Genomic DNA, 13,299 nt, shown 5'->3' with positions numbered 1-13,299 from the left:
AGCATCAATAACACCATATCATAGCACCAAGGATGCATGTCACTAATAATCATCAAATATGAAGAAATCAATATCAACGAAGCAATTGAACAACCTAACATCTCAAGAAAAATAAAATAAAATGTACCACCAATGAAGAGATCATACACGTGTGATGAAAATTACACTTGTTAACGCTCATACAATATGAGGGCTAACACATCCCTTTATTGCACCTCAGAAACTGTTAATAACTAATAGTTCAATAATCAATCATGGGAAATTATTTATTGACGTTGAGAAAAGAAACAATTTGTAACACACATTTCATTACCCAAAAAAGGGTCATTTACTTCCTTGCAATGTACTCTAGAGTCTAGAGACAATTTTTGAAAATGCTACTTTACCAGTGTTGATAGAGCACTACGTTACAATTTTGAACCACCAACTGGGCCAGCAGTATGACACAAGAACTAGACATCAAATTTGTTATGTACACAACGTTCACTAAGAAATCCTTCCTGCAATCATCGCCCTTTAATTACAAGATGGTGTCATCATTGTCTTAGACAAATGCAGTTACAATTACGAATGTATTATAGTATTGTTTGGTATATAAACTAGAAGGGAAAGATACTCACATCCCTTCCATTCAAAATGCTCTTTGAAGTTTGAAGTGCTTTGAATTCAATGCCTTCAAATCCTCTCTAGTGCTTCCAACACAAAATTGACATATAGAAAACACTTTTTACATATTAAAATACAATATGGTGTCAATGCATCAGCTAGAATACAAAGAATAAGAAGACAAAATCAGTCTCTCATAGAGTAAACCTTAGAAACTGTACAACGAGGTACACGACTGCAAGAAACAGACCGACCTGATAAACATCCCTTTGATAACTGTTATCAACCTGGAAGAACTGCACATACCATAAATGAAGTTTCATAATTACAGATCAAAGAGAAAGAATAGAGAACAAATGACTACTTCAGTGTATTATATTAGAAATATTTTTGGTAGGTGAACTAACCGCATACTCTGCAAAGCAACCAAGACATACAATTAAGATAAGGATCTCAAATTTACCTTTGATGGGTCACCAGACGGGTCTGAAAAGATGTCTGGGCGTTCCTCTTCTTTATCAAATCGATTTTTCATATCGTTTACCAGTTCAGCCACATCTTTACCAGCTTCTACTGTGACATACAACCATCGAGATGCCCAGAAATAAGCCTGTCCCAAGCCAGATGATGCAGAGAGATCCCAATCTTCTTGATGTTCTAACACTTGACCACTTATCTGGTTCAATGTAAATGTCGAGTTGATATAAATAATCACATTTCCAGAAACTAGTGCAGAAATTTTAGGCCTTCCTCTGATAGTCCACTTTATATTTAAAACACTTGTTGATTGCATTGACATTTCCTGTACTGTCTGAGACAAAGTATAGAATGTCAGGTTCTCTACTGTAAAACATGAAAGACAAGGTATGCACTACTTTTTAGCCTAAACAGATACAAATGCTTTCTCAGTGTGCGCATTTCATGTTGATGGTTTCAACTTAAAACATCAATTAGAGCAACAGAAAAGACAGATTTTACTATTTATCTCAAGCTAACAAAGGAAGACTTTATCGAGCAAGAGCTTGAGTGGATTATATATATATATAAAGCAAAGTTTTCTTTGAGTGAATTAAAAATTTTAAAAATTATATATATGTAAGTTGCACAAAGTGCCAAAACATTTCGGAGTTTCCAAAATGGGTATGTTTAGAAATGCCACTGTAATATCCCCAATTTTGATTTTCAGCATTAAAGATGAGTTTTGGGAGAGGATGCAATTCCGACAATGGGACTTACGAGAAAATGGGAAAAATTGCGGCTCTAGTGGAATGTGGGGTCCACAAGAAAGACAATTCAACCCAAGGAGGGAACTTGCACTCTTGGAGGAGAGAGGAAAGAGAAGAAAGTGTGAATTAGGAGAGAGAGAAAGAGAAAGAGAGAGAGAGAGAGGACCACAAGGAAAGAAGGGACCAGCAAATTATAAATAGAGCTTGGGGGTCTCACTTTTGGGCATCTTTGAACATTTGACAATCTAACAACTGTTCTTTTGCGCTTCTTAGCCAAGACAACTGTGTTGTTTAGCACAAGGAATTTCCAAGCAGGAATTCCACCCTCATTTTGGAGAACTTCAAGTGTCTCCCAAGTGAGAAAATTTGGGGAGCTCAATTCAGTGTTTCCTTTGGGCATCATTGCAGGGGTTACTTAGTAGTACGCATTTCTTGGGCGCAGAGGTATCTCCATGGAGCACATTGTGGGAGCAAGCGTGGATTAGAGGCTCCGAGTTTTTGTAGGAAATTCTCTTATAGTTAGACTAGAGTTTGGACAAGGATTTTTGGGTTGGATTGGAGGCTATCACTTGGGTCGAATTTCCTACCTCTTGACAAGGACGCAGAAGCTAATTTGTGGTGCTTGGAGGAGGAGATTCACGGAGAATTTCCCTTCGGGAATTTACAAGAAATTTCCTTGGGGAAGGACGAAATTATGGAGTAATTTTCAGGGCTAGAGGTACTTGCTTCAGTGTGGGACAAATTTTCCTTCCTAGGGCCTACGCAGTCATTTTCTGGGCTCAGCTTGCAGCAATAAAATTACTTAGAGTTAGCGGGATTTGAAGGTTGGACTCTCACTTCTCTTCCGGGAGAAATATTGTAGGAATTTCCAACTCAGTGGAGGATTTTTGGAGCAAGGATTTAGCAGATATTTCTAAACTAGGTGTTGGGCTAGCAATTGGAGGAGAACACACCAATTTTGGGTAATTTTGGGCAGGTGGATTTAAGCCAATCCCTTTCTGGGTTTTTTGGGTTTGGTGAGAGGAGCTTGGGAATAATTTTTGTAGAATTTTTTGTGCATATTTTGTTAGAATTTCTAAGTTTAACCCGTTAGAAATTCTTCATGTACTATCTAATTTATTTCTTCCTACTTGTTCAATTACTTAACAAGTTATTTACTATGTAAATACTAAAAATAAATACAAGTACAACATCAACACATATAGCTCATCAACTGAAAGTAAACAAGCACACAAGTGACACTGTTGTTTTTGGACTAATGTCCCCAAAAAAACCCAATGCGGGGAAACCGATGCATCTATTCAGAGGGTTTTATTTTATGCAATTTCAGAATACAACCTGGGTTCCAGAAATGGCTCACCCAACAAAGAATGCCCTCGGCAGTAGTACCTCTCAGTCGGAGACAGATATTTCGGCTAAATCACCAAATGAACGATCCCACAACAACAATGTAGCTTCTACTGCCCTGCGTCACTCTGATAGGGACTGCATCACCCTATCCAACTCTCGATCTCCCAGTAAATCCCACGAAATCCTCCAGCGTTGCCTCTATGCCCTGCGTCAGCCTCTCTGGCCTCTGCATTAGCTTCTAGAGCCTTTATGTCAGCCCCTAGACCCTCTGTGTCTCACACACTGGCTCTGCACAACTCCTGGTTGCCTCTGCGTGGCCACTGGCTGCCTCTGCGTAGCCTCTAGCTGGCTCTGCGTCAACCTCTCCCGACTCTACATTGATCCTTCTGGTACTAACTCTGCCTCTTTGTTATGTATTCACTGCCCCTTAGCTGCAACTCAGATCACTCACTCGATTTCCTCAACAAACCCTGCCCCAGAAAATCAAATTCTTGATCTCTCTTGGTGCGTTCTCCAACTGACCCTCAAGCCTCCTCTTATACTTTTCTCGTTGGTCCATCAACAGCCAAAATTAAATCTCTAATCAATAGCTAAGATTAGATTTGGCTTGATCCATGACTTTTGGAACATTCTAACACAGTTTTATATTAATACCCATTAATATTTTATTTTCCTCGAGTTTAGACTTAGGAACTCCATTAAAAATATTAATTATTTTAATATCTCCCAAACCAGTTAGAATCTGCCCAAACCATTTTTGGGTCTTGGATATCTCATGTGCTTTAGCCTCTCCACCAATTTTCATGGCTAGAGCACATCCGATGCTACCCCAAATCAACACTCCCTCTTAACGAGGACTGTGCTGTAGTAATACTGCACACTGAGTATCACCCTGATTATCCATCACTGGTCCCTGTGATGATGCCAGGCTTCCCCGCCCAACATCTTTTACACTACTACATCATGTACTGCTACCCATGGCCCTGTCACTACCACTATTGCATCCATATGACAACTCCCTCTGCATCTGTGTTGTTGCCCATGGCTCTACCACTGCCACTGTTGCATCTGCATTGCATCCCCTTCTCACACTGCATCGTGTTGCCCGTAGCACTGCCACTGCTAACTACTGCACTGCAACTCAGTTACCAAGAAATAAGTCACTAATCCACCCAACTCTGACATCCCTGTTAGGCTAGAGACTCTCCCAATGCTGAAGCTCCCTCTACCGCTATCAAGTGCTCCCTCTACTGACCTCTGCGTTGTTGCAACAACTCCATGCATCTTACACCGTTGCACACCTCTTCATGCCATCCTACACTAGAGCAACACTCCCGTGTCTCTCGCACTGTTGCAATCTGTTGTCCTAGAACTCCTGCACTGTAGCACTCTCTGTCGCTCCATCCACATTCGTCTCTATTGACATCAGCCAATCCTACTACTCATCTTCAGGGCTCCCGTAGCAAGGTATAATCCAAGAGGTTGGGTACCTCAAGGATCCTGCCCCTCATCGCTTGTAGTCCGTCTGACTACAGCTCAATGTCACCCCACTTCTTCTCAAGTGGCACATGAGCACTCATGGCACAATCGTCATCTGTCTCAACTTCTTTTTCTGCCCTCACTAGCACTGCCATGGTCTCAGAAACCTCTCCCTTGCTCTTCTTCCTAGGACATTGGTTCGAAAAATGACCCAGTTCTCCACAATGGAAGCACTTGACCTTGGAGAGGTCCTTTCTCTTCTCCTGCTTTCTCGCAGATGCGAGAGCCGCATCTTCTTCTTCCTCTTTCTTGATTCTGACCCCTTTTCTGCTACTCCCCGCCTTGGTCACCCGTCTGATCTCTTCTTGACAAAGAGCTAACCATAGTTCCTCCCAATCTGGAAGGCTCGACCTGCCCAGTATGCTCTGGACAAATACCTCCCAATCCTCTGAGACTGTGTTCAATGCAGTCCTCACCATCAATTCCTGATCCACCGTGGCCCCTATGGAAGTTAGCTAGTCATGGATCTCCTTCAATCCATTGATGAAGACATCTATCTGTTCTCCCTTCTGCATTTGGTATGACCGCAGTTTATTTTCAAGTAACATCTTCCTCTGCACTGAAGTATGCTGGTACAATTTCTTCAGGGCATCCCACATCTCATTTGCCGTGTCCTTCTCGGCAATATGTGGCACCACATGATCCTTGACCCCACCAAAGATGATGCACTTCGCCCTGGCCATTTCCTCCTCATACTTCTCATTTTTCAACTAGGTCAACTGGGATCGCTATTGTTTTCAAGGCGAAGTCCTTGATGCGATATTTATCTAGAATGGACAAGATCCTGGCCTTCCAGACCACAAAGCTGGATGCTCCATCAAGCCTATCCTGAGCTCTCAGCCCATTCACTGCCATCTCACTGCTCTTCTTTCGACTCCTACGGGTCTCTCAACTTCCCGTCTGGAAGTTCTTGGTTCGACTCCCTTTGAATCTCGATTTCCCTTCAGGAAATCCCTCTGCCAATGTCGAGTTGCCCCACTTCTATTATTTGTGCAACTGCACCACTGATCTGTATTTCTTGGCTAGAAATTTGCCTTGGCAACAACTCCCTCCTCCTTGGTCTTGCCTTGTTAGGTGCTGTTATGACCATAGTACCCGACCAGCTTCACTCCGCAAGTTACCCACGGCCTCCTATGCCCTAGCAACTGAAGAACTGAGCCTTTAAGCTCTGCGCAAACTCGAACCTGGCAAAATCTGCACCTCTTGGCCACAACGTCAATCCTTCCTGACTAAGACAGATGACTGGACACTACGTAGGTCAGGTCTGCTCCTCCTTGTCACTGCGTTGATCCTCCTCCTGGCTCAAACTGATGACGCAGGCCCTTTATGTCACCCCTTCCTTACTGCTTTCTGCTAGGAATAGCTTCTGTCACTCGGGACAGATGTTTTCTGTTGCTACTACTCTGCTCGGTTGATGCCTTCAGTTATCCTGTGATCTGCAACCACGCTCTGATACCATGTTGGAATTTCTAAGTTTAACCCATTAGAAATTCTTCCTGTACCATTTGATTTATTTCTTTCTACTTGTTCAATTACTTAACAAGTTATTTACCATGTAAATACTGAAAATGAATACAAGTACAGTATCAACACATACAGATCATCAACTGAAAGTAAACAACCACACCACTGTTTTTGGACTAATGTCCCCAGAAAAACCCAATGTGGGAAAACTGATGCAGTTATTCAGAGGGTTTTATTATTATGCAGCTTCATAATACAACCTGGATGCCAGAAATGGCTCACCCAACAGAGAATGCCCTCGACAGTAGTAACTCTCAGTTGGAGACAGATATTCCAGCTAAATCACTGAATGAACGATCCCACAGCGACAATGCAGCCTCTGCTGCTCTGCATCATTCTGATAGGGACTACATCACCCTATCCGGCTCTCCAGCGCCCAGTCTGTCCTAAGAAATCCTCCAGTGTTGCCTCTAGGCCCTGCGTCAGCCTCTCTGGCCTCTGCATCAGCTTCTAGGGCCTCTATGTCAGCCCCTAGGCCCTCTACGTCTCATACGCTGGCCCTCTCTGGCTCTGCGCAACTCCTGGCTGCCTCTACGTGGCCACTGGCTGCCTCTGCATAGCCTCTAGTTGGCTTTGCGTCAACCTCTCCTGACTTTGCGCTGATCCTCGTGGTACTAACTCTGCCTCTCTGCTCTATATTCACTACCCCTCAGCTGCAACTCAGATCACTCACTCGATTTCCTCAACAAACCCTGACCCAGAAAATCAAATTCTTGATCTCTCTTGGTGTGTTCTCCAACTGACCCTCAAGCCTCCTCTTATACTTTTCCCGTTGGTCCATCAATGATCGAGATTAAATCTCTAATCAATGACTAAGATTAGGTTTGGCTTGATCCATGACTTTTGGAACATTCTAACCCAATTTTATATTAATACCCATTAATAATTTATTTTTCCTAAGTTTAGACTTAGGAACTCCATTAAAAATATTAATTATTTTAATATCTCCCAAACCGGTAAGAATCTGCCCAAACCATTTCTGGGTGTTGGAGATCTCATGTGCTTTAACCTCTCCACTAATTTTCATGGCTAGAGCACATCCGATGCTACCCCAAATCAACATATTTGAGGGGTCAAATAGAGGTCCCAACTCAACTAGCAGCTAGAGGAGCTAGGGGGAATTTGGGTTGAAAATCCGAGGTCAACATTTGGCCAATTCCTTCGTGGGTTATTCTAGGTATTTGGTGGAGAGATCGAGGTTAATTTCCTGGAATTTTCTGAACACCGAAGGAGGCCCTAACAACAGTTCTTCACAAAGAGCAGCATATTTTTGGGTAGTTTTGGCGCTAAGCCAGAAGAGAGCAACAACACATTGGAGAGGGATTTCTTATTGTTCATTTGAGCTTGGCTAGCTTTCCTTGAGCAAGCCCAGGTGCACTCTTTCCAGCACCTCATTGTACCCTCTTCTTATTATAATATGTAATGTCCCAAATAAAGAAAATTTGGAACAAACCCTTCACATTAAATTATCATTCACTAAACAGAAGATTGCCATGTAAAACCCAAACATTGAAAATTTGATTGAAACAATAAACCCATAAATTGCACGAAAATCTCATTAAAATATCACAACATGAGGAACAATGAGAAATGCAGCAACAATAACAAAATCCAACTTTATTATATAGAAATATATGCCAATACAATAGTTGGGAACAACCCTCCAAGATATGTGATAATGCTGATGTCGGCCTCCAAACTGAAACAGGAAATCAATCACTACACCTGTGGATTCTGAATGAATCCAAAAAAGGGAGATGGGTGCTCGCCCAATCACTCTAAATCAGTGTTGATAATATCGGTATCGGCAAAATATCGGCGAGGGTCCAGAAAACATCTTATCGGCAATATCAGCGAAAATATTGGCAAATATCGGCAAGCATAAAAAATCAAATTTATTTTTCATATTTTTAAAAATAGCCAATATTTTCAAAATATGGCGATATTTTGCCGATATTTTCAAACTATCGCGATATTTTGCCGATATTTTCAAAACAGAAAATATCGCGATATTTTCTCGGTGATATATCATTTTGCCGAAAATATCACCGATATTATCAACAGTGCTTAAAATCACCCGAGGGTTTCTGTCCTAGGGCTACCAATGGAGTAGAGAACTGAGTTCTCAACCTCTCATACAAGAAACAATATCAAATCCAAGATGTCTCCAAATGACCTCCTCCCTTTTTATAAATCTAATGGATAGATCTCCAAGCCTCTAGAAGCATCTTATTTTATTATTTTATTATTTCAAGGAGATATTGCTGATTTAAAAATCAGTTGGATTGCAAACATTTTTTCGGGTCAGCGGGTTTGCGGCGCAAATTTGTACGCTCTGGTACCACTTGTTATAGATCTGACCCAAGAATATATGAGAATACAAATATACCCAGAAATAATAAGATCTAAAATATAGAAAATGCTTATTTATTGATCAAACCCTTAAGGCAGGGCAACACCATACATTCACTCCTTAAGGAAGGAGAGCACTCCACAAGCCATATGCCTGTTCATACAATAATCCTTGACATCTCTCAATGGGGAGTCTCTAGCCTCTATATAGGCCTCATACATACAATACCATGGGTCATTACCATGGTTCCCTCAATACCATCTATCTAATACCATGGGCCCATTACATTATTACTAACTACTTGTGGTCCCTTACATGATACGGGTTAACCACCTTATTTATTACTATGGCCCATCCCATTATTACATTATTCCCTTGGGTACCTCCCTTTGTACCCCATATTATCCCCCTAGGTATATTACATCTAGACACTCCTCCATTGACTTTATCTTAAGTGACTTTTTAATTTTATTTTATTTCACTTAAGTCACCTTTGGCCCATTTTCTCCAATTTAATTATTTTTCCTTAATTAAATGACTAATTAAAGTCATTTTTAACTAAGGAAAATGGTAAATCTTCCACCATACTCTCTTCGGTCACTGGAAGCCACTTCTCAGCATCCCATCCTGTAGAACTTCTCGTTCCAGTTCCAACGAGCTATTACACTGAGGTGTTCCATCAATTAATCTCCTTGGAATGCCACCTCAAGCTAATCTAGGTGGATTTTGGTGGCCACCCGCCAATTCCACTTGGAACCCCACCATTTTTTCTTTCAGCTTTTCAGTTTCCTTAATTGTAGCACAGTTTACTAGTTTTCGCAATTTTTCAGGTCCTAAACTTCCGGAGCTGTTTTGAGGCCCTCAACAATGTTTTTCGGGAAAACTGGGAGCAACATGGGTCCATGTACAAATGTTTCTCTTTCCAAAGTTGTAGTTCTCGGATAGATATTTCTAACGAGATATTGTGCGCATCAAACAGAGATCGTATGCCAAAGTTATGACCCCGAGAAGTTGATGTACCAATTTACCCAAACAGGGCCCACAATTTGGTGTTTCATCTTCTAGGGTTAGGTTTTTGGATGTTTAGGGTTTTCCATTGTTTCTCAACAATAAATAGGCCTTCGAGCCTCATTGTAATAGAGTTCAGAGGCATGTAGCCGCCACATCTCTTATCAGAGATAAGCTACCATCGCCCTAGCTAGTTTATTTCCATTTCTGATTGCAAGCATATTTTACTATTTTTACGGTAATGAAATGGAGTATTTTACATCTCTATATGTATGGTTATATTTGTAATTTGTTGCGTTCCTGTTTAAATCTGGATCAGTGGTATCAGAGCGGTCTGCTCTTTCTCTGTCTTTCTTTGCATGTCCCCAAAGAGGTTGGGATATAAGGAGTTAGGGCTTGAACTGGTCGAACCTTTGCAAGACCAGCCTAGCAAATCCCGATGGCCTCCCATGGCGGATGAAAAGAAAGACGAAGGGGCAGGAGATCCTATCAAAATCTTGCTTGAAGAGGCCCTCGAGCGACAAAGGAACACGATGATGGATAACTTTGCTCAGATCCTTCAGTAGCTAACCAAGGGCGACACATCTACTTCCAGCAGCTACTCTCGAAGCGCCACACCCTTTAAGGTACAAGTTAACTTTGACATTCCCATATTTGAGGGTCAGATAGATGTAGATGCCGTAGATAAATGATTAAATCTGCTAGAAGGGTATTTTTCTATTCATGATTTTTCCAGCCGGGAAAAGATTACTTTCGCTCTTCTCAAAGCCGCCCCCACGTCAACGACTGGTGGGAAACCTATTGCGAGCAAAAGGATGAAAGTACGGCATCATTGTTTTCAGCTGCACCCACTTGGAATTCATTCTGGGCTGCCATCAAGAAGCAATACTACCCTATTGGAAACTATGAGGATCAATACATAAAGTGGACCACGCTATGTCAGGGAAGGGACCAAGACGTGCCGGAGTTTACCAATATTTTCCATACCGTTCGCACAAATTTGGGTATCAAGGATTCAAAGCAGCGTTTGGTACTCAAATACCGCGACTACTAGCACAGGTACATCCAGGAAGAAATAGAATTCCTAAACATCTCCTCACTCGGCACGGCATACCGATATGCCGTCAAGATCAAGCAAAAGTTTAAACACAAGAAGTGAGACTTTGGATATGCGAATCCGAAGCAAGGGAAAGGTGCCCCCCAAACCGCAGAACAAAGGGCAAAGCCAAGGCGGGGCGTCCCAAAATAACCCACCAAAGCTGCAAGCAAAGAACAGCACCGCAAAGTCGAAAAAGGACACGGGAAAGTGGTGTGAGTTCCATAAGAGCTCCACTCACAACACAAGTGAGCGTCGGGCCGAGCATTCACTGGTGGCCAAGCTAAAGGTTTTAGAATCAGATGCATGTTCTGACTCTGAGTCAGAACTCAACAAAGGGAATGACAAAGGGAAACAAATTATCAATGCGAAGCCCAATGCCATTGTTGCCACCACGAAGATCCAAAAGGAGGAACCCGAAGATCCAGAGGAGAAGTAGCACCTCTTCCACTCCCAGATTTGGGTAAAGGGCTCCCCGCTACAGTTCATTGTTGATAGCGGGAGCCAAAAGAACCTCATTTTAGCAGTGGTCGTGAAGTGGCTGGGCTTACCGACCACAGCACATCCACAACTGTACACCATCGGGTGGCTTCACCAAGGACGGGATCTTCGCGTGAGCCAGCAGTGTCGCCTTCCATACAACATCAAGCCCTTCACGAATGAGGTATTGTGTGACGTTGCGCCCCTTGATGTTTGTGATGTATTATTAGGACAACCATACTTGTGGAAGCGAGATGCTGTGTATGAATCAAGGCCCCTGTGCTGTTGTTACTTTGGGAAATAAGTTGTATAGGACTCCAGAGGTAGCGCCTATTAATTTTAGGTATGTTCTATGCTAAAGCAATTTATTTAAATTTTCACAGTTAGCAATCACATCAGCATTAAGATAAACTTTAGATAGAACATAAATATAAATCACAGAAGACAAGCCAAGACAAGAGGACACAAGATGTGGCGCTAGCCAGAGACAAACCCCACAATGTGTGGAGAAACCCTTGATCAATTCTTCTTTTATGTTCTTCACTTTGACTTATCTAGATCAAGCATAGATCATTTCGTATAACGATGAGATCAGTTGAAGACATTTTGCTTCAACTGATTCTCCAAGGTGACTCCTTCACCTATCATCATGCTGCATCTCATCCATTTGCTGCACCTGACCGTGTAGCACCATCATGCTGCATCATGCATTATCATGCTGCTCATGATCTCATACATCACGCTACCCATACATCATGCTGCCCATGCTCCATGCACATGATTACATTTACCATGATGCTCATGATCTCATACATCATGCATCATGTTGCTCATACTACTGCCCATACATCATACTGCCCATGATACCCTGCTCATACTACTACCCATACATCATACTGCCCATGATACCCTTCTGTTGCTTTATTATGGAGTTCATATACATATCAGCCTTGGTTGCTTGCTATGGCTTGCAGCCTAGCAAAGCAACGAGGCTATAGTTCCATGCAATCCCATTATGCACAGTGTATTGGTATTCCTCCAATACCATGACTGCATTTACTTCTTCATCACTACAGCTTGATGACAATGGTCCATTAATGACTGCCTGACTAGTGTATATATAACCATGACTACCGAGCATATATACATGTCCAACGTATATATATAACCATTACTGTGCATTGTATGGACTGCATGTAAGTGTTGTGCGTTGTATGGATTGCGTGGTAAGTGTCTGGCATTTCGCATGAGTGCGTATTATATGACAGCATGCTACATATCTCATCTATTATGAATTGTGTATATTGATAGGGTTGTCCACATAGGTTTTCTTTGCTGCGTATCACTGTCTCCATATTATATGACTGCGTTCCTTTGATATGACTGTGCTCCTTTTATTTTTGTGTTGCCTTGATTGCTTCATTGCACTGGCTTCATAATTGCGTATAGATTAATAACTTTAGGGTTTGACTGTGTATAGAACCTCCTTGTCTGGACAGTGTATAAATGTCTTCCTTGATCTGTGGCCGAGTGTCTCCATTTCCAACGTGTAAATTAGGGCATCATCTTAGGGAATCCTTCATTAATGTCTCTCCTTATCCAAAAACCCAAGACGTGGAGAGCAGAGCACATGAAGAATGTGTATGTCCAAAATGACCTCGAATCCTCTTCAATTTATACTAAAATGTAGGTGATGAATAGGCATGTCTTATGGGCTTTTGAGCCTACTCAAGTTGCTGGTCGACTAGATGATAAATCCATAATCCAAAATAAATTCATATCTCCATAAATACTTATCGGAATCGGATGATCTTTAAAACAATCCTACACCTCTCGACGAGAGGAATCCAATAAAAATATCAGCTGCCATAAATAAGCTGACCCACATGGAGTTTGACCCTAGTTGCCAATTTAACACTCCCTCTCAACTAGGGAGAACTTCATCTCGTGATCCATAAGTCCGACTGTACTATCTCTGCCATCAGTGCCCTGCACTGCTCTACCCGCTCTGCTGGCTCTGCTCTGCTCTGCTCAGCTCTGTTGGCTCTACTACCTTTGCTTTGCTCTACTCAGCTCTGCTAGCTTTGCTCTGCTCTGCTCTGCTCAGCTCTGATGGC

At 42.0% G+C, this 13,299-nt stretch overlaps 1 protein-coding gene across 3 annotated transcripts in view; it reads right to left on the bottom strand.

Moving 5' to 3' along the window:
• Positions 1 to 275: 275 nt before the first annotated feature.
• LOC149172301 (uncharacterized) overlaps positions 276 to 13,299 on the bottom strand; it is a 341,920-nt gene continuing 328,896 nt past the window's right edge. For 2 of the 3 annotated variants that reach the window (XM_089427688.1, XM_089427687.1), the window contains 2 exons: positions 1,070 to 1,417; positions 276 to 902 (listed from right to left, as the gene is read on the bottom strand). In XM_089427688.1, the coding sequence (XP_089283814.1) occupies positions 801 to 902; positions 1,070 to 1,417 (450 nt within the window). In that variant the 3' untranslated portion in view covers positions 276 to 800. The remainder of the gene's footprint in view (positions 903 to 1,069; positions 1,418 to 13,299) is intronic. The other variant, XR_016259628.1, reaches the window with a different exon arrangement.

Source organism: Pinus tabuliformis, chromosome 4_2 (genome assembly GCF_031772625.1).
Source record: "Pinus tabuliformis cultivar Carrire ecotype Pingquan chromosome 4_2, CPIR1, whole genome shotgun sequence".
NCBI classification, from domain to species: domain Eukaryota; kingdom Viridiplantae; phylum Streptophyta; class Pinopsida; order Pinales; family Pinaceae; genus Pinus; species Pinus tabuliformis.
This window is presented reverse-complemented; position numbering and strand designations above follow the sequence as displayed.